The sequence below is a fragment of the Pongo abelii genome, chromosome 19 (assembly GCF_028885655.2).
Source record: "Pongo abelii isolate AG06213 chromosome 19, NHGRI_mPonAbe1-v2.0_pri, whole genome shotgun sequence".
NCBI lineage: Eukaryota > Metazoa > Chordata > Mammalia > Primates > Hominidae > Pongo > Pongo abelii.
Genome location: NC_072004.2, coordinates 76,949,465 through 76,970,141, shown reverse-complemented (window position 1 = coordinate 76,970,141; position 20,677 = coordinate 76,949,465). Strand labels below are relative to the sequence as shown.

The 20,677-nt window shown below is 49.2% G+C and overlaps 1 protein-coding gene and 1 long non-coding RNA gene across 11 annotated transcripts in view; both read left to right on the top strand.

Annotated features, from left to right (window-relative positions):
• The window catches only part of LOC112129587 (uncharacterized), a 121,982-nt gene extending 109,014 nt beyond the window's left edge, over positions 1-12,968 (top strand). For 8 of the 10 annotated variants that reach the window (XR_002911944.3, XR_008515640.2, XR_010138337.1 and 5 more), the window contains 2 exons: positions 9,772-9,910; positions 11,673-12,968. This is a non-coding gene — a long non-coding RNA (uncharacterized LOC112129587). Of the gene's footprint in view, positions 1-9,771; positions 10,062-11,672 lie in introns of all 10 variants that reach the window. The other 2 variants (XR_008515641.2, XR_008515642.2) reach the window with 2 other exon arrangements.
• Positions 12,969-16,472: 3,504 nt separating this feature from the next.
• RPRML (reprimo like) lies at positions 16,473-17,666 on the top strand. Its single transcript, XM_054537172.2, has one exon. The coding sequence runs from the start codon at positions 16,753-16,755 to the stop codon at positions 17,113-17,115; it is 363 nt and encodes a 120-aa protein (XP_054393147.1). The 5' UTR covers positions 16,473-16,752; the 3' UTR covers positions 17,116-17,666.
• The last annotated feature ends 3,011 nt before the right edge of the window (positions 17,667-20,677 follow it).

Sequence of the window (20,677 nt, the reverse complement as noted above, 5' to 3'; positions counted from 1 at the left end):
GCCAACAGGGTGCTCCATGATGCAAAGGGAGAAGGGACCTAGGCTCCTGTCTTATTGCTCTGCTAACCACAAACATGACTTGTACCCCATGGTACAATATGGCTGCTGGAGTTCAGCCTTTCCATGCTATATTCCAGGTATCAGGAAGGAGTACGGGAAGGAGAAGCGTACTCTCCTTTTTTTTCCCAGAATTGCACAGACTGTTTTGTTTACATTTTTTTGGCCAGAACTGAGTCACATGGCCATGCCTAGCTGCAAAGCAGGGTTGGAAATGTTGTTTTCCTTTAACATATTCATAAGCCTAGCTAAAAATCAGAACCTGTAGCTGAAGAACAAGAGAACATACCTCTAGTGACTCAAATTACGACACAAGGCAGAGGTCAACCAGGGGACTCACAGTTCAGGCCCAGGGTGCTCAGCTGTAGCTGTTTACACCCCTGCTGCCCTGGGTCCTGGGGCTTAGACGGGATAGGGTCATATGACTCCCATGTGGGAGGGAGGGACCGTGGAGCTTAACCAGCTTAGCCTGGCTGTCTGAGTACCTGCAACCACAGCAACGGTGGGTATTGTTTGGGGGAGTAGGGGGACAGTCTCACTCTGTCACCCAAACTGGAGGGCAGTGGCTTGATCTCTGCTCACTGCAACCTCTACCTCCCAGGCTCAAGCAATTTTCCCACCTCAGCCTCCCCAGTAGCTGGGACTACACGCGCACACCACCATGCCTGGCTAATTTTTTGTATTTTTAGTAGAGACGAGGTTTCACCATGTTGCCCAGGCGGGTCTCAAACTCTTGGACTCAAGCAATCCACCCACTTTGGCCTCCCAAAGTGCTGGGATTACAGGAATGAGCCACCGTACCTGGCCTTTTGTGTTTTTTTGTTTTGTTTTGTAGCTAACCCAGCATTAACCCAGGAAGAAGCCTCAATGGCAAGAAAGTAGGGTTAGTCTGCTCATTGGCAGGGACAGGCACAGACTCAGAGGCCAACAACTGCTTGATGCTGAGAAAAGCATCCTTAAAATATGGGTCAAGGCCAGGGACTGCCTTTTCCCAGGAGGCAGTGATGTGGCTGATGACAGCTTCTTTTTTTCTTTAAAATTTTACTGCAGACTAGCATTCATATAGAAAAGTACATAAATCATAAATGTACAGCTCAATGATTTTCACAAAATAAACACACCCAAGTAGCTAGCACCCAGATCAAGAAATAGAACATCATCCAGAACTTCAGAAGCCTCCCCCATCCCCTTCATGCTGTCCTCACCCTCCTCACTCTTCAACCCCCAACCCCCACCAGCATGTTTTTTTTTTTTTTTGAGATGGAGTTTCACTGTTGTTGCCCAGGCTGGAGTGTAATGGCATGATCTCAGCTCACTGCAACCTTCGCCTCCCGGGTTCAAGTGATTCTTCTGCCTCAGCCTCCTGAGTAGCTGGGATTACAGGTGCCCCCCACCACACCTGGCTAATTTTTGTATTTTTAGTAGAAATGGGGTTTCACTATGTTAGCCAGGCTGGTCTCGAACTCCTGACCTCAGGTGATCCACCTGCCTCGGCCTCCCAAAGTCCTGGGATTATGGGCATGAGCCACCACGCCCAGCCCCCACCAGCATTTCTGTAAATCAGTGCAGGTGATTCCACAGTATAGTCAATGTTGAGAACCACAACTTTCATAACAATGCTTCTCAAACCTGGCTGCACATTAGGATCCACTGGGGAATGTCTGTCTTTTGAAGTAGAAGATGGAACCAAGATAGCTAAGAAGGCAGTGTGGCGCTTGCCATGGACCAGCTGTGTGACCTTCAAGGAGTTCCTTCATCTCTCTGAGCCTCATCTGGGAAATGGGAACACTCTCACATTCCTGCAGAGTTGGGGCTGAGAGACAGAGGATGTCAGCCCAGGCACATGTAGGGCAATTCTGATATATGGCAGCCACTATTGTTTTTGTTAAAAGTGAGCAGCCCCAGGAAGACTTAAAGCCCTCACTTTCTCTACGCAGATGGAACCCATTCTGGGAATAGGGGATACAGGTTGTGTTGATGAGAGGTCACAGTCCTTCTAGGGAACACAGAAAAATTCCAGGAGCAACAGAGAATCCAAGCCAAGGTGGACAGCATCAGAGACCAGTGGCTGCGGATGAACTTGGGCAGGCCCAGCTTTGGCAAAGCCAATCCTCCTTTGGCAAGAACAGCAAGAAGCTGATTGGCTGCAGGCTGTGATGCTAAAAGCTGCTTATGGAGAAATAAGCAACTTTTGTTGAGCACCTACTACGTGCCAGACACTATGCATGCCTGCCTTAAATCCTGGGGGAAGGCAGACTGATCCCTTTTTAACAGTTGATGAGCCTGAGGCTGGGAGGCTGCAGTGCCTGACTTCCTCACCAAGGAAAACCTGTTGTCCCATGAGCCTGGGATCTGCCTCTGTTGGGATGCATGCCTGAGGGCATGCTGCATACACGAGTGACCTGGGGATGTGTTGTTTGATTAGATGCTCCTCTTTGTAGTTTTGCCTAAAACAAAAAGTACATGGCTTTTTAAGCTATGGACAACTTTATTTTTTGCACCTATTATAAGATACCATGTTCATTGTAGAACATCTAAAAAAATACAGATAAGCAAAAAGAAAAAAAAATCAAAATTTCTCTTAGTCCCAGCCTACAGAGATGGCCACTGTCAATGTTTGGGCATATATTTTCATACATGTGAGTCTGTTTGCATGTGTGTGCAGAAACTTACCGGAAAGGAATCACATGCTACACATTGTTAGAAAATCTTCTTTGTCTTCAGTTAATAATATATAGTGGCCATCTTTCTGTGTCACTACATATTCTTTTTTGTTTTTTGAGATGGAGTTTCACTCTTGTCTCCCAGGCTGGAGTGCAATGGCACAATTTCGGCTCACTGCAACCTCTGTCTCCCAGGTTCAAGCGATTCTCCTGCCTCAGCCTCCCAAGTAGCTGGGATTACAGGTGCCCACCACAATGCCTGGCTAATTTTTGTATTTTTAGTATAGACGGGGTTTTACCATGTTGGCCGGGCTGGTCTCAAACTCCTGACCTCAGGTGATCCTCCCGCCTCGGTCTCCCAAAGTGCTGGGATAATAGGTGTTAGCCACCACACCTGGCCTCATTAAATATTCTTCTACAACAGTGGCACTGTATTAGAACCCCTGGGGAAGCTTTAAAAATATCAGTGCCTGGGTTCCACCCCTAGAGTCAAATTTAATTCATCTGGGGTGGCCTGAGCTTTGGAATTTTTAAAAACTCCCCAGATAGTTTCAGTATGCAGCCAAACCTAAAAGCTGCTGAACTACAACATTTTTTTTTTTTTTTTTCCGAGATGGAGTCTTGTTCTGTCGCCCAGGCTGGAGTGCAGTGGCAGAGTCTCAGCTCACTGCAACCTCCACTTCCCGGGTTCAAGCGATTCTCCTGCCTCAGCTTCCCACGTAGCTGGGATTACAGGTGTGTACCACTACACCCGGCTAATTTTTTTTTTTTTTTTTTTTTTTAGTAGAGATGGAGTTTCGCCATGTTGGCCAGGCTGATCTTGAACCCCTGACTCCAGGTGATCCACTCACCTCAGCCTCCCAAAGTGCTGGGATTACAGGCATGAGCCACCACGCCCAGCCAGCATTATTTTTCAGCAAGGGCCTTGCATTCCATTTGCTGAAGGGATGTGTTGTAATTTGATCAATCCACTTTCTTGGACATTTAGCTTGGTTCCAATTTTTATATCATTATAAACCAGGAATTAGCAAACTTTTTTCTGTAAAGAGCTAGGTGGTACTTCTTTTGGCCTTTGCAGGTCACAAGTTCTCTGTTACAACTACTGAATTCTGCCATTATGGCAAAAAAAGCAGCCACAGACAATGCGTACATGAATGCACATAGCTGTGTTTCAATCAGACTTTATTTAGAAAAACAGGTGGTGGCCAGATCCGGCCTATGAGCCATGGTTCACTGAACCAACTCTGCGTAAACATTGTGTAGTACATCTTCATGAAGCGAAACCTTCTAGGATGAAATGATCATTTTCTCGTGACAGTGGTTTTATACTGTTTATTTTTATTTTATCTTATTTATTTTTTATTTTTGAGATGGAGTTTTGCTCTTGTTGCCCAAGCTGGAGTGCAATGGTACAATCTCAACCCACTGCAACATCTGCCTCCTGGGTTCAAGCAATTCTCCTGCCTCAGCCTCCTGAGTAGCTGGGGTTACAGGCGTGCACCACCACACCCGGCTAATTTTTTGTATTTTTAATAGAGACAGGGTTTCACCACGTTGGCCAGGCTGGTCTCGAACTCTTGACCTCAGGTGATCCACCCACCTCGGCCTCCCAAAGTGCTGGGGTTACAGGCGTGAACCACCGCACCTGGCCTATACTGTTTCTTTTTAGAAGTAGGACCCTTCTTTGAATGAAACTTAATAAGGCTCATATAAGCAACAGGTAAGAAGTCATTCTGTTGGCATATTTTATAAATTCAAGTATGCAGTACTTAGAAGACCAGTTAGGGGTCTTCTAGACCAGTTAGATGTCATCTCAAGATGACATCTCAGAAGATGACGACTATAGCTTTAAATCAGCCTCAGCACCAGTGACATTCAAATCAAAGTTTTGCAGAACTAGCAAAGCACCTCTGTAGAACCCCAGGGTTCCGTCAGGAACACAATTTGAAAGTCATTGCAATAGGATAAATTCCTGGAAGTGGAATTGCTGGAGCAAAGGGCCTGAACCTTTGAAAAGCATTTTGTGGCTAGGTGTGGTGGCTCACACCTGTAATCCTAATACTTTGGGAGGCCAAGGCGGGAGGATTGCTTGAGGTCAGGGGTTCAAGATCAGCCTGTCCAACATGGTGAAATCCTGTCTCTACTAAATATATGAAAATTAGCTGGGTGTGGTGGCGCATGCCTGTAATCTCAGCTTCTTGGGAGGCTAAGGCACGAGAATTGCTTGAATCCAGGAGGTGGAGGTTGCAGTGAGCCGAGATCGTGCCACTGCACTCCAGCCTGGGCAACATAACAAGACTCTATCTTAAGAAAAAAAGAAAAAAAGCATTTTGTGTGTGTTGTCAAATTGTCCTATAGAAAGAGAGAAATAAATGTGTTTCTAATACTCAAATGAGTGTGAACACCTTCCTGCATCCAGCTGGCCTTGACAGGTGAATGCCCTGGACGCTGGTTCCTGGTGTGGTATGAACCATGTCCTTCCCTTGTCTTACCCCTTACAATGACTGGGGGAAGATCCTTCAAGAGTCTCACATTGTACATGCTCAATAAAGCTTTCAACAACATCAATAGTATGATCACTTTATTCTTGACTTAAGGACATTGGCAAAGATCTTTTTGATATGTTATCAGGTGAATTACATAGGACCCTTTGTGTAACTGATAAAAAGTTATCTTGAGGTAGCTGAAGCCATAAAGGGGGATTTAATTTAATACCTTATGTCACCAAACTACAGGAGGGTCCAGAGTTCTAAATGTTGGGGCTTTCTTTCATTATTGTTTTGACTCTTCTGTGTCTGGGGCTTCACCCTTTCTGCCGCAGATAGGTTTTCTCTATCTTTCCACTGTGGAGAGGAATATAATAGGCCTGCGTCCCTATAGCCTTGTCACTGGACAGAATAGAGCTCTTTTCCACCAGCTCCATGTAGAAATTCTCAGGGAAGATTTCAGATTGGCCCATTTTGGCTTATCTTTTAATTATTCCTTATGGTGTAACAAACAACCCCAAAACAGAATGGCTTAACAATAACCATTTAATTATTTCTCACGATTCTGTGGGATTTTGGGCTCAGCTGCAGAGCTCTGCTGGTCTCGCTCTGTCATTCTTGGGACAGGAGTGCCCAAAATAGTTTCCCTAAATGTCAGACACCGTGGCGAGGATGGCTGAAAGCTAGAAACTTGCCCTGTTCAGACGCTCTCTCTAAATAGCCAGCTTGGGCTTCTTGGCACGGTGGCTGGGTCCCAAAAGTGAGTGTTTTAAGAGGACCAGCCCCATCGTGCAAGCACTCACCAAGCCTCTGCTCACATTACGCTTTCAATTGTCCCACTGGCCAAAGCCAATCACATAGCCAAGCCCAGCATCACTGTGGGAGTGACGATACAAGGGTGTGATACCTGGGGTCAGGGGCCCTGGTGGCCACCAACCAGCCTGTCGTGGGTCACATCCCTGTCCCTGAGCTAATCATCAAGGTCAGGCAGAAGACTACTAAGATTGGCTCAGCCTCAATCATGCGTCCCCTTATATCTGGGGGGCAGGGGAAGCCTAATTGGCAGGTCCCACCTTAACTGGTTGGGATGGGGAAGAGCGATTCCTCAAAAGAAAGCAGATGATGTTTAGAGCAGACAAAACAAGGGGCAAGATGTCTTTACAATTCTGAGCACAACTTAGCCAGAGCCAACCTGCCCTGTGCTTGTGTCCCGCCGTGCGATCTGTTCGAAGGGGGTAGTCCCCAGCAGTTGTCCTGACCTGAATATGTTTCTATTTCCTGCCTTCACAGACCCTGAAGCAGGTGACAGGAGTCCCTACAACACTTCCTATCCTTCACCGGAAAGGCATCTGACTAGCATGCCTACTCAAAAGTCCTCCACCTTGCAGAATCTGCGTGGAGTCCTTGGCTATGCTAGCAGAGTCTGGAAATGACTTCCCATGCTCGAGCAGGGGTTGGCATTGCTAAACTGCTGAGGGACAGAGTGAAACACTCATTTCCTGTGTTCTGTTGACCTGTGGCCACAGTGTCCCTTCTGGGTGCCCCCCACATGCTATGTCTTCCTCTATTTGCACCTTCTCACCGCTTATCATTATCTAGTTTCTCTACTTGTCTTCCTCTCCAGACTGAGCTCCTTGAAGGCAGGGACTGGCTTTCACCGTGATTTCCTAGCACTTAGCTGGACACAGAAGATGCTCAGTACATGTTCAGTGAATGGGTGAACAAGCTGATGACTTCTAAACCTTTATCTCCAGCCCCAGGGTGCCTCTTCTAAGTTCCCCAGCCATGCCTCCAACTGTCTGCCTGACACTGTCACGTGCACATCCCACGGTCACCTCAGACTCATCATGTTCAACCCTGAGCCCCTCAACTCCACCTTGGCCCGACCACTCCGCCCACTTGTTCACGCCCAGTGAAGGTCAGACATCTGGGAACCATTCCTCAGATCCACAGGCTCCAGAATCCCCTCCCACTTTCCATCTCCTCTTTCCCTGCCTTTGTTCATCTGCATCATTGCCTTTTTAAAAAATTGAGATGAAATACACATAACATAAAATTAACGATTTGAAAGTGAACAGTGTCTTGGCAATTTTGGCAATTTGTGCATTCACAATGTCCATCACCACTTCCAAAACATTTCAGCGCTCCAAAAGGAAACCTTGTACCCATCAAGCAGTTGCTCCCCCACTCATCTCTCTCCCCAGCCCCAGCAACCACCAATCTTGGTTCTCTCTTTGGATTTACCTTTTCTGGGTATTTCATACAAATGGAATCATACAGTATATGTTATTTTTTGAGTCTGGCTTCTTGCACTTAACATAATGCATTTGTTTGTTTGTTTGTTTGTTTGTTTTTTGAGACAGTCTTGCTCTAGTTGCCCAGGCTGGAGTGCAGTGATGCGATCTCAGCTCACTGCAGCCTCCACCTCCCAAGTTCAAGCAATTGTCCTACCTCAGCCTCCCGAGTAGCTGGGACTATAGGCGTGTGCCACCATGCCTAGCTAATTTTTGTATTTTTAGTAGAGACACGGTTTCACTGTGTTGGCCAGGCTGGTCCCAAACTCCTGACCTCAGGTGATCTGCCTGCCTCGGCCTCTCAAAGTGCTGGGATTATAGGCATGAACCACAGCACCCGGCCTTAACATAATGTTTCTGAAGTTCATCCACATTATTAAAGTATGTGTAAGTATATGCTATAAGGTTTATAGCATGCATACGTACTTCACTCCTTTCTATGAATAATATTCCATTGTATGGATAAACCACATTTTGCTTATCCCTTCATCCAGTGATAAATATCTGGGCTGTTTCTACCTTTTGTCTGTTGTGAATAGTGCTGCTATGAACATGCATGTGTGTATATTTGCTGGAGCGCCAGTTTTCAGTTCTTTGGGTATGTACTTAGAGTGGGGTCGCTCATCAGTGCCTTTTGCCTTGTCTATTGCAGTAGCCCCCAAACCGGCCTCCTAGAGCCAGTCCACTCTGTCCTCCATAGGGTTGCAAGCGTCTTCACCATTTTCCTTTTTCAAAAAATATAATTTTTTTTAATTGTAAAATCTATTGTCAAATTTTTTAATGCAAAACAGAGTTGTTTTATTTTTAATCTGGGGAAATGTAAATGCCAGGCTGATCGTGTGTCTCCCCTGTGTTTTGGATGAAGTCCTGAGCATCCTGGTGCCCACGTGCCTCTTTAGCCATCTCTTCTGATGCTCTTCCTCACCGCCTCCCCATGCCTGTTCCCCTGCAACTACAGTTATTATTATTATTATTATTGTTGTTATTTTTGAGACGGAGTCTCACTCTGTCGCCCAGGCTGGAGTGCAGTGGCAGGCACCATATTGGCTCACTGCAACCTCCGCCTCCTGAGTTCAAGCGATTTTCCTTCTTCAGCCTCCTGAGTAGCTGGGATTACAGGCATGTACCACCACGCTTGGCTAATTTTTGTATTTTTAGTAGAGACGGGCCACCGTGTCAGCCAGACTGGTCTTGAACTCCTGACCTCAAATGATCCGCCCACCTCGGCCTCCCAAAGTGCTGGGATTACAGGTGTGAGCCACCCCGCCTGGCCTGCAACTATAGTTATGCACTCCGCCAGCCTCTGAGCCACTGCACATGCTATTCCTCTGTGGGACTGCCCTTCCTGCCCTTCCAGTCTGATCTGTCCCACTTACCTTCTCTGACTCAGCTCTCCTTGTGACTGTTCCCCCCAGCAGGTCACACATACCTGAAAGTGGCCAGGATCACTGTGTCCAGGACAGAAGGAAAAGGAAGATGTACATAGGATGCAGTTAGGTTTCACTAATTGACCATAAGCAGCACTGGTTTTACCTCTCACTTTTCTGCGGTCTCAGATAGTCCCCACGTGTCTAAGCTAAATAGGGAACCACCATCCCACCCAAGCTCCGTCATTAGGAGTTGGCATCTTGCTACATTCCCTTGTTGTGACGGCTGGCAGTGAGGCTTGTGAACAAATGGGAAACCCATAAGGAGCTTTCTCTTCCTTTTTCCTTCCTCCAGGCTTGTTTTTTCTACTTGGGAAGCCAGATGCTTTAGAGCTTAATTACACCCTACAGTTGGAAGCGCAGAATGTCAGAGCTGTAAAGGAAGGACTTTATTATAAATAATAGCTACTAGCATTTATTGAGCACTTACTCTGTGCCAGGCACTGCGCCAGGCCCGTTTCCAGGCATTACCTCGTTTAACCTTCCCAACAATTCTAGGAGGCAGTTACCATCATCATCCCTGGTCTATAGGGAAGGAAACTGAGGCTTGGGGAGGCTTCGGGGCATTTCCTAAACTGTGCTAAATGGTACATAGTGGCACAAAATATTAGTCGGTGTTGGCGAAAAAAGATTCCATTGACAAATGCTGAATCCCGCATCCCCCCCTCGCCCCACCCCCAGGGAAATTCACAATGTACATCCACATACTAAAGGTCCTGAGAAGTCCTATGGCAATGAAATCTGTTTAGGTCAATGTCTACTCTGTTGCAGACCTCACAGAACTATTTATCCAAAGAGCACACTTTGGAGAACGTCGGTATTGACCAACTTTCTCATTTTACAGATTGGGGTACCAGAGGCCCAGGCGGTACTTTTTGGGTAGACGAGGTACACACCTTCGGCTCCTCACTGTCTTCAAGCCCACAAGAAGCACAGAGCAGAAGAAGACAGACAAGGGCCCATCTGGCCCACTACCTGTTTTTGTAAATAAAGCTTTATTGAAGGTGTTCTGATTAAGCTCCCATAGTTAATGGATGCGCCAATGGAAGCCCAGAGAGGATGGTTGACTTGTCCAATGTCACACAGCCAATAAGGGGCAGAGGCAGAAGTAGATCACAGATGTCCAAAATCCAGGTATTCTGTTGGGTTGTAAGCTCCATGTCACCTGGGATGCCTGTCTCATCCTCCACTGTGTAGAACTTACCCAGGCACTGCTCCCTGTCTGCTACTGCATAGACACCCAACCTGCAAGGCATTTCTTTCAATTTTCTTTTTTTTTTTTTTTTTTGAGATGGAGTCTTGCTTTGTCTCCCAGGCTGGAGTACAATGGTGCGATCTTGGCTCACTGCAACCTCCGCCTCCCAGGTTCAAGCAATTCTCTTGCCTCAGCCTCCTGAGTAGCTGGGATTACAGGCGTGTGCCACCACGCCCAGCTAATTTTTATATTTTTAGTAGAGACAGGGTTTCACCACGTTGGTCAGGCTGGTCTCGAACTCCTGACCTCGTGATCCACCCGCCTCAGCCTCCCAAAGTGCTGAGATTACAGGCATGGTTGGCCTGAACTGCCTGGGTACTTCCCTCTGCCTTCAACCTCTGTAGGTAAACTGAGCAGGGGCCAACCTGGAAGTCTCTTGGGGTCAAAGGCTGAACAGGGCAATCCATGTTTATTTCAATTCCGTACCAGATGCAGTAAAACGTCATTAACTTTCCCTCTGCCAAATTGAAACGTGAGATCATTTGGACAGGAACTGGGCAAACAGGCAGAAGGCAACCTTTGCCCATTCCACGAAGAGTGTGCCAAACAAATGAAGAGTGTAAACCGGGTCCTAGGGGGGTTGTTTAAAACCACTTCAGAAAATAAATGATGTCCAAAGGCTCTTGGGCCTCCCTGAAGTACACTGTCATATAGTGGTCATCTATTTACATGTTTCTGAAGGTGTCTGGGTGGTTTACAGTTGAATATGCAAATAAAATCATTCTTATCTTTTCATTAAAATGACTCATACAAAGAACACTTGTTGACAAATGTGAACAATTTAAAATCTCTGCAGATTTAAGCATTTTCCTTCTGGCGGGTCTATCCAGCAAGTGATACTAATTAGGAGCTTTTATTAACCTTGAGATCTGGAGGAGGGGGACTTCTTACTGACTCTGGATGGCTCGGGCATGCCAGAGGGCTAAAGGTTCATCTAGAAACAGCTGCAGAAACAGCAGGGCATAAAGCTCCGGGTGGCAGCTCTTCCTGGGGCAGTCGGACTGCCCAGATGGCCCTTCCAGAGCTGGGAAATGCAGACTTGTCCCTGAGGTGGAGGGTAAAAATAGTCCCGTGTGGGTGGTGGCTGGGCCCAGAGGCACTGGCTTCCTTTTCTCTAGAGCAGGGGGAGGCAGCCAGTTGACAGACTCGCCCTTAGGCTCCTGAGCCCCTCTAAGCCCGGCTCGGGGGAGTCTTTCCCCAACAATGAAGCACTCCCAACCCCAACCCCACCCCCAACACATACACATATGCCAAGTGCTGGAAAGACTTCGAGCTTAGTTGTAAGGTAACTAAGGATTTAAATCCTGGCTGTGCTATTTAAATCCTGGCTCTGTGACCTGGGACAAGATCCTTTTCCTTTCCATGCCTCTATTTTCTCATCTGTCAACTTGTTTCTTTCTACAAGTCTTGCTGTGAAAATTAAATAACAATGAGAGCTGACGTGTTTCACTCTGTAACCTCACTCTTCTGTCCCTCTCCCTTCCATCCAGGTGCTCACCTTCTAGCACATTCTTCAAGAGTGACTCTGCGGCAAGCCAGCCGCCATGTCATGAGGACACTCAAGCAGCCCCATGGAGAGGTCCGATGGTGGGGAACAGAGGATCTCCCTGCTGATAGCCAATGAGGAACAGAGGCCTCCCGCCAACAGCTGTGTAAGGGGTCACCTTGGAAGCCAATGGCCCCTCCCTAGTCAGGCTTTTACATGACTGCAGTCCTGGCCAACATCCTGACAGCAACCTCGTGAGAGACCTTGAGCCAGAGCCACCCACCTAAGCTGCTTCTAGGTTCCTGGCCCTCAGAAACCACGTGAGATCATAAATGTTTGCTCAATTTGAGATATTTGTGATGCAGCAATAAATAACAAATACACTTACCTTTCAGGGTTATTATGAGAATTAAGAGTTAATACACATCAAACTACAACCAAACTTGCTGGGACCAGAGGCTCAAGAAAGGGCAGACAGCGCCGGGCGCAGTGGCTCATGCCTGTAATCCCAACACTTTGGGAGGCCGAGGCAGGTGGATCACCTGAGGTCAGGAGTTCGAGACCAGCTGGCCAACATAGTGAAACCCCGTGTCTACTAAAAATACAAAAATTAGCCAGGCGTGATGGTGGATGCCTGTAATCCCAGCTACTCGGGAGGCTGAGGCAGGAGAATCACTTGAACCTGAGAGCTGGAGGCTGAAGTGAGCAGAGAGCACGCCACTGCACTCCAGCCTGGGTGACAGAGCGAGACTCCGTCTCAAAAAAAAAAAAAAAGAAAAAAAAGAAGAAGAAGAAGAAGAAAGGGCAGACGGAAACCACAGAAGGAGGAGTGGTTAGCTGGGTCCAGGCCAGGTGGGGTCCTGCTCCTGATGTGGATGGGTCTGGGAGACCAAATATGCAAATGGACAATGGCCAGACCACATATTAAAATAGAACTCTGCCCCCAAACCTACAGCACCAGCCCAGGAAGCCAAGGAACAACCCCTGCAGCAATCAGCCCCAAATGGCCAGGACTTGATGGTAACTGACAGCTTCCCTAATTTTGTTCCCACTTTCAATGCAGGACAAATTGGAGAAAGCCAAATATGTTCCCCTAACCAATTACTTAGGATGCCCCTCTTCTAATGAGCCCAACTGTAGCTTTCCTGCACCACCAACAGGACGTACCTGAAGCCTTCTCCTTTTCCCACTATAAAGCCTTCCCCTTCTGCCTGCCTTTGATTCTCCATGAAAAGCAAGTGACAGTGGCTGGCTCCCTTACTGTAGCAAGCTCTGAATAAATAGCCTTTGCTTGCTCTCATTTGAGTGGTCTTTGTTTACGTCCACAAGCCCAAGGTCTCTCTCCCCCTTCCTGCTCCCAGGTCAAAGATGTCTTTGTCCCTCCCCAGTGCCTCCCCCAGGGATGATGGGAGAGAGGGGGACGGGGATAATGAAGAGTGTGGCTTTGGAACAGGACAGATCTGGGCTGAAATTCTGGCTCTGATGCTTAACTAGCTGCGTGATCTTGAGTAACTCAATTAAACACTCAGTGCTGCTGTTTCCTCATGTCAAGGGGACAGTCCAGCAGAACCCAAAGGCTGGTGTGAGAGAATTCAGGGAGGTAATGTATTTAATGCACTGGGCATGTAATAGGTGCTTAATAAAGGAAAGGTCAGCCATCATGTCAGCCTCCTCACAACTCGCTGGAGTGGGCAGGCCCCCATTCTGCATCCTCACTCACCCCACCCCTTTCCTTCACATCAGGCAGTCTGACTTCAGCTGGATGCGATCAAGGTACGGACTCCAAGTCCAGGGTATAGCAAAAGCCAGGGGTTGGTTTCAGACAAAAGATATAACTGAGCATTTCTCTACAGAAATCCAACTGGGCCAAAGCAGAGGACAGAATGTTCAGGCCAGACACCTGCTGGACTCCCTGTTCTATCCCGGCTCTGAGGGGTAATCAGGGCAGGGAGACTCTTGCTCTGAAAACTGCATGCATTTGCGCCAGGCCAGCTTTCCCAGGACTGAGGAGCATGAGCCAGGTTGTTTCCCAGTCTGGGGTGTCTATGTGTGCCTCAGTTTCTTCATCTTTAAAGTGATAATTTTGCCAGGCACAGTGATTCACACCTGTAATCCCAACACTTTGGGGGACTGAGGTGGTAGATCATCTGAGCCCAGGAGTTCGAGACCATCCTGGGCAACATAGTGAGACCCTGTCTCAACAAAAAATAAAATAAAAAATTATGGTGGCACATGCCTGTGGGCTCAGCTACTCAGAAAGTTGAGGTAAGGGGATCACTTGAGCCAGGTGATCAGGGCTGTAGTGAGTTGTGATTGCGCCACTGCACTCCAGCCTGGGTGACAGAGCGAGATCCTGTCTCAAAATAAAAATAAATAAATAAAATAATAATTTTAATAACTTACCAGGATATACACACACGCTTAATGTTCTAATAATGAGTATCAGGATGGGTATGGGTGTCTTAGTCTGCTTTATGCTGCTATAACAGGATGCTTGTTATAAAGAGGGCAATTTATAAATAGAAATTAATTTCTCACAGTCTAGGGGCTGGGAAGTCGAAGATCACGTGGCCAGCATCTATCTGGTGAGAGCCTTCTTTCTGCATTAAAACATGGCAGAAGACATCACATGCCAGAAAGAGAAGAGAGAGAAAGAGAAAGAGGGGTGGAACTCATCCTTTTATAAAGAACCCACTCCTGAGACAATGGCACTAATCTATTCATGAGGGTGGTGCCCCTGACCCAAACAATGGCAGCATCTCACCCCACCTCCCAACACCTCCACATTGGGGATCAAGTTTCCAACAGATGAACTTGGGGAGACATATTCAAACCGTAACAGGGAGCAGAGGCTCTGTGATGCCTGTGTGTTGGGGCATCCCGAATCCCTTCACTCCAATTTGCCATGCCCTTTCCATCCCCTTGTCTCCCACTTCACTTTCACCACCGGAATTCAAGTCTCCAGGCAGCATCTTTTGCCTGCATTATTGCAATAACAAAGTGCTTTCCTTACTCTCCTGCAACAATCAAAGCATGCAAATTAACATACTGGTGAGAAACCACCCCTGCCACCCCTTCCCTACTCAGACAAAGACTTTTAAAATAATGATAACGATGTTGGGGGTGGGGAGCCCCCTTTCTCCACAGGGCATGATTGTACACTGGTATATTTCTGGAAAGCAATTTAGTAGGAAGTACTTTTTGATTTTTTTTAATTTATTTTTTTATTATTATTATTATTTTTGAGACGAAGTCTCGCCCTGTCGCCCAGGCTGGAGTGCAGTGGCGTGATCTCGGTTCACTGCAAGCTTCGCCTCCCAGGTTCATGCCATTCTCCTGCCTCAGCCTCCCGAGTAGCTGGGACTACAGGCGCCCGCCACCACACCCGACTAATTTTTTTTTTTTTTTTTTTTTTTTTTTTGTATTTTTAGTAGAGACAGGGTTTCACCATGTTAGCCAGGATGGTCTCGATCTCCTGACCTCGTGATCCGCCCTCCTCGACCTCTCAAAGTGCTGGGATTACAGGCGTGAGCCACCGCGCCCGGCCTACTTTTTTATTCTACAGGTCCATTTTTCAAAATACAATCTAAATAAAAATCAGTTTTGGCACAAATACTTTGTTACAAGGCTCCTTATGGTAATATTATTTGTGATGAAAGAAAAAAGAAGACAGAAAGAGAAAGAAGGAAAGAAAGAAAGAAAGAAGGAAAGAAAGAAAGAAGAAGGAAGTAAGGAAGGAGAGAAGGAAGGAGAGAAGGAAAGGGAGAAGGAGGAAGAAGGAAAGAAAAACTCAGACATCCAACAGGAAGCTTGGTTAAATAAATTGTAGTAGTCCATACCTTAAAATGCCATTCCTTCACTAAAAATGATGTTGTAGATCAGTAGTTTGTGCATCACATAAGAACTGTTAGAAATGCACATTCTGGGGCCCCATCCCACATCTGATTCAGAAACTCTTGGGGTTGGTTGGGGTAGGGGGGTGGGGGGCGGGAGGTGGAAGCAATCTGGGTTTTAATAAACCCTCCAAGGCAATTCAGAGCCATCGTTGTAGACGACCATCGCTAGGGAAAGTTACACTGTTAAGTGAGGAAAGGTTAGGAGGCAGTAAGCAGGAACAGTGCATCCCCATATCTGTTATCTAGAGAAAGGGACAAATAGAAAAAGTCTGGGAGGAGTTTATACCCAGGTGATAACATCGACACTCTCTAGGAGGCAGGATTATAAAGTTTTAGAGTAATTTTGGTAATTCATGTTTTCTAAACTAGTCTACAATGACTATGTTTGTGTAAAAAAGAAAGGGAAAAAAACAGTAATTTATTTTTTAATTAAAAAAAAAAGTTAAATGGGACCAAGTTGAGGGGAGGGTGTAGGGAAGGAGGCAGAGAGCCCGCCTCGCCGCGACAGCTTTCACCCCGAGAAAGCTGGGAGGCAGGACCGCCCAGGAGACCCGGGGCCAGTGGGGTGGGCAGCGCCAGGGGTCCCGGCGACTCCTCTGATGTCTAGCAAGGCTTACGAGGGCTTAAATAATAAGCGAAGAGAGTCACGGCAGATTCCGGAATAACTTCACTGCTAAGGGTATCAAATCCTGGAATGGGCACCTTGGAGAGGTTTTCTAGCCAAGAACGGACAGCGGGTGCCAGGAGGCGGTGGAGTTTCGCCGGCTGGAGGACAGAGGCTGCCGTATCTCCCGAACTCCTCCAGCACCGGGACTCCGGGGAGGCTGCGCCCGCGGCGGGATTCCCGCCCCTCCGAGATGCCTCGGGGACCGGCGGGGCGGGGCCGGGCCGTTGCTAGGGGAGGGGCGGCCGGGCGCGCGAGGAACCCAGCGGGCGACCGCGACGCACACTAGGTTCTCCGGCTGCAGCTCCTGCGCCTCCTGTTGCTCGCTCCTCCAGGCGGTCGCTTCCCGCCCGGTGCCCAGGGGTAGGCGGCCCGAGAGCGCGCAGGCAGCCTCCCGCCTTCGTCCCCTCCCCGCACCGCACGAGCCGGTCGGAGGGGTCCGGAGCGTCCCTGAGAGCGCGGACCCCGGCCAGCAGCCCAGTGCGCCCGGGACTGCGCGCCGAGACCGCCGGCGCCGCGCGGCGATGAACGCGACCTTCCTGAACCACAGCGGCTTGGAGGAGGTGGACGGCGTGGGCGGCGGCGCCGGGGCCGCCCTGGGAAACCGCACCCACGGGCTGGGCACGTGGCTGGGCTGCTGTCCCGGGGGCGCACCGCTGGCCTCCAGCGACGGAGTCCCCGCGGGGCTGGCGCCCGACGAGCGCAGCCTGTGGGTGTCGCGGGTGGCGCAGATCGCCGTGCTCTGCGTGCTGTCGCTTACCGTGGTCTTCGGCGTCTTCTTCCTGGGCTGCAACCTGCTCATCAAGTCCGAGAGCATGATCAACTTTTTGGTGCAGGAGCGCCGGCCCTCCAAGGACGTGGGCGCCGCCATCCTGGGGCTGTACTGAGCGCCATCCGGGTCCGCCCTCGCCAGCGCTGCTGCAAGAAGGACCGCGGAGACCCGGACCCTCGCCCCGCTCTCTGCGCTCTGCCGCCGCCTCCGGGCGGGCAGCTACGTGCCTGGGGCGCCCGGGCGGGGACGCGGCGAGACTCTCGGCGGGGGCGCGGGAAGGGACTTGGACGCCCGGCTCTGTCCTGTGTGCGCCGCAGCGTTACGGGGTGGGAGAACGTGGGGTGAGGGTTCTTACCAGTTTTTTGTTTGTTTGTTTTTTAAGACGTTCGGGGCAGGGTGGGAGTGGGTATGGAGATGCAATTTGGGACTGCGGTCGCCCGCGTGGGAGTTTTGTGTGTACGTTGGTGCGGGGGGGTTCGGAGCAGGGTGGGAGTGGGTATGGAGATGCAATTTGGGACTGCGGTCGCCCGCGTGGGAGTTTTGTGTGTACGTTGGTGCGGGGGGGTTCGGAGCAGGGTGTGAGTGGGTGAAGATGTGAAGCGTCAGAGTCGCTGAGCTTGTTGGCCTGATTTTGCGTTTGGAAATAAATCTTGTAATAAAACTGCAGCCGTAGGGCTTCGGGCAGCTTCCCACCCGCGCCTGTTGGGGGTGTGTGTGTGTTGCGGGGCGGAGGGCATGTACCCTCCTGGCGGACACTTTGAGCCCCTTGGGAGACATCTAGCCCCTGCGTGGACGCCTGGCTGGGGAGCCCACAGGGCAGGTCAGGGATCCTGGGGCTCCACGCCGAGGCCAGAGCGAGGAAAGGCAAAGGGAATCGTTTTCTAACGCCAACAGCGGAGAAGGCAGGTCCTGTGGGACAGCCAGACAGCTGGTGAGATTGATTAAATCACCGGATATATGAGTCTAATATGAGATGAAACAAAATCAGTCAGCTGAGTCCGAAACGAAGAAAACGAGAACAAGGAAAATTCAATTTGGTAGAGGGGGAAAACTAGATCTAGTTAAAAGTTTAATTATAAGGCCAAAAGCCCCTTCTAAGGGCTTGCTTTGTCCCTACCCTTATAGCGGACAGGTGAGTAGACGGAAGAAACCCCCTTGTTGCATCCCGTAGGGATGGGGGTTGGCGGCTTTGTGGTGAGGAAGTCCCAGGATGTTTATTATACAATGGAGAAAATGGCCTCCAAACGCAGTTGCCTGCAGGGGACTTGGAGCCTCCCATTGCAGGATGCCCCAGCTGCCCAGAAACCCACGCCTCCTGCAGGTGCTAACTTCCCTTGCAGCAGTGTGGAGCAGCAAGAACTGGCTACTCCCTAGCGGACAGCGAGAGGACAGCTCTGCTCTCTGGAAGTGGGGGACAGGGGGACCTGGGGACACTGGAGGAGAGAAGGCTGGGCTTTCTGGCCTATGTATCCCCCACTACACTTAGTCCTAGTGCCAACCCCACTCAAGCGGTTCTTGGAAGACTTGGTCGGGGAGAGACTCTGGATTTCTCCCTTTCTTCTCTCTTTTGCTGTGGGTGGGAGTGAAGAATAACCAGGAAGGTGACTGAAGTCTTAGCTGGTTTTAGCTAAGAGAAGCGAAGGGAATGCGATCTGGTGTCTTTGGCACTAGTTTCATTAGGGAGAGGCTTGGCACAGGTGGGGTGGGGGAGTTTCTCGAAGGCACAGATGGTCCCTGGCTATGAAGGATTCAGAGTCGTCCTGGCTCCCAAGTGCTCCTGTGCGGTCATAATTATCGTGATCAGGATGTGCCCCGTCCCCCCACCCTGGTCGTCCCAATCTCAGACCTGGGAGAACTCAGGCCAGGCCAGTGAGGGTAGGAACTGACACTCCTTGTAAAGTGTCTCTGGGGGCAAAACCCCGAATGTGGAGAATGTTCTGTTGATGGTTTGGTGTGACTTGCAGGAAGTCCAGCCTGATCTGGGGACAGCAGTCTTCAGTGACTCAGGCAACCTGGATAAGTGGCTTCGTCATGTAGGTGGTGCAGTTATCTGGAGTCTGGGCTGCCCCCAGTGGCTTGGGGAATGCAGTTCAGACAGCTACAGGCATTTGAGTAAAATCCCGAATGACCAGAAAATGGTTTCAGAAAGAACACAGGGTTACACACTTTTCCACCGGGCCAAGTTAGAGCGAACACTAGGAGAACTCTCCTCTAATAAAATGGGTCTGCTACTAAATGTGACTGGGGCGAGAAGAGAATGAGTCAAGAGTTAAATTTGTTTTTTTGGTTTTTTGTTCGTTTGTTTGTTTGAGATGGAATTTCACTCTGTCGCCCAGGCTGGAGTGCAGTGGCACAATCTCGGCTCACTGAAACCCCTGCCTCCCAGGTTAAAGCGATTCTCCTGTCTCAGCCTCCCAAATAGCTGGGATTACGGGCGCGTGCCACCATGCCTGGCTATTTATTTATTTATTTATTTATTTATTTATTTATTTTTTAGTAGAGACTGGGTTTCGCCATGTTGGCCAGGCTGGTGTCGAACTCCTGACCTCAGGTGATCCACCTGCCTCGGCCTCCCAAAGTGCTGAGATTACAGGTGTCAGCCACTGTGCCCAGCCAAATTTCTTTTTTAAAAACTTTTATCGCCGGACGCGGTGGCTCACGCCTGTAATCCCAGCACTTTGGGAGGCTGAGGCGGGCAGATCAGGAGATCAGGAGATCGAGACCATCCTGGCTAACACGGTGAAACCCAGTCTCTACTAAAAATACAAAAAATTAGCCTGGCGTGGTGATGAGCACCTGTAGTCCCAGCTACTCGGGAGGCTGAGGCAGGAGAATGGTATGAACCCGGGAGGCGGAGCTTGCAGTGAGCTGAGATCGCGCTACTGTACTCCAGCCTGGGCGACAGTGCTAGACTCCTTCTCCAAAACAACAACAACAACAACAACAACTTTTATCATTTTCCTTCCTTCCTTTCTTTATCTTTCTTCTTTCTTTCTTTCATAGCTCCTTGTCAAAGCAAAGTTAACTGTTCTGAATTTGCTGAAAAGGAAAGCCTTAGTGGGGACACTTAGCAGGATTCTCCCACTGTTTAAAAAAAATAGTGAAGACGCGTGTGTACTAACGTGTGTTTGGGTCCCCTGTGGTGTACAAGTCTGCATACGTGGGCACATGGCGTGAGTGTGTGTTCACACATGCAGGCACACGCACAGGCACAGGCAGGCTGGTGCCTCAGGAGGAAAACAGCCAGCAAGAGTGGGGTCCTGAGAAGGGGTGAGGGCGAGAGGTCACATTTGTAGACCATCTTATCTCCCCAGGAGTCCTGAGGCCTGCAGGGTGTTTACTGGGCTGCCTTATATAATCCTTGGGGCAGGGGGCGGGAACACTGAGTTACATAAGGTAAGAGTGAATGAGGAACAGTGCTCCTGGGCAGAGCCAGACAGAGCAGAATCCTGAGCCATCCGAGTGGAGGATGGTTCTAGAAAGCCCCACTCACCCACAACTGCTGTCCATTGAGAGCTCTTCCCAGGATGCACCGGTAAATCTCAGAGGGCCTTGAGTTCACAAGAGAGAAGGCCTGGGATCCTGGTCTTCAAAATCCTGGCTGCCCTGCTTCCTAGCTCTGTAACTTTGGAGAATTAGCTCAACCTCTCTGTGCCTCAGTTTCCTCACCTACAAAA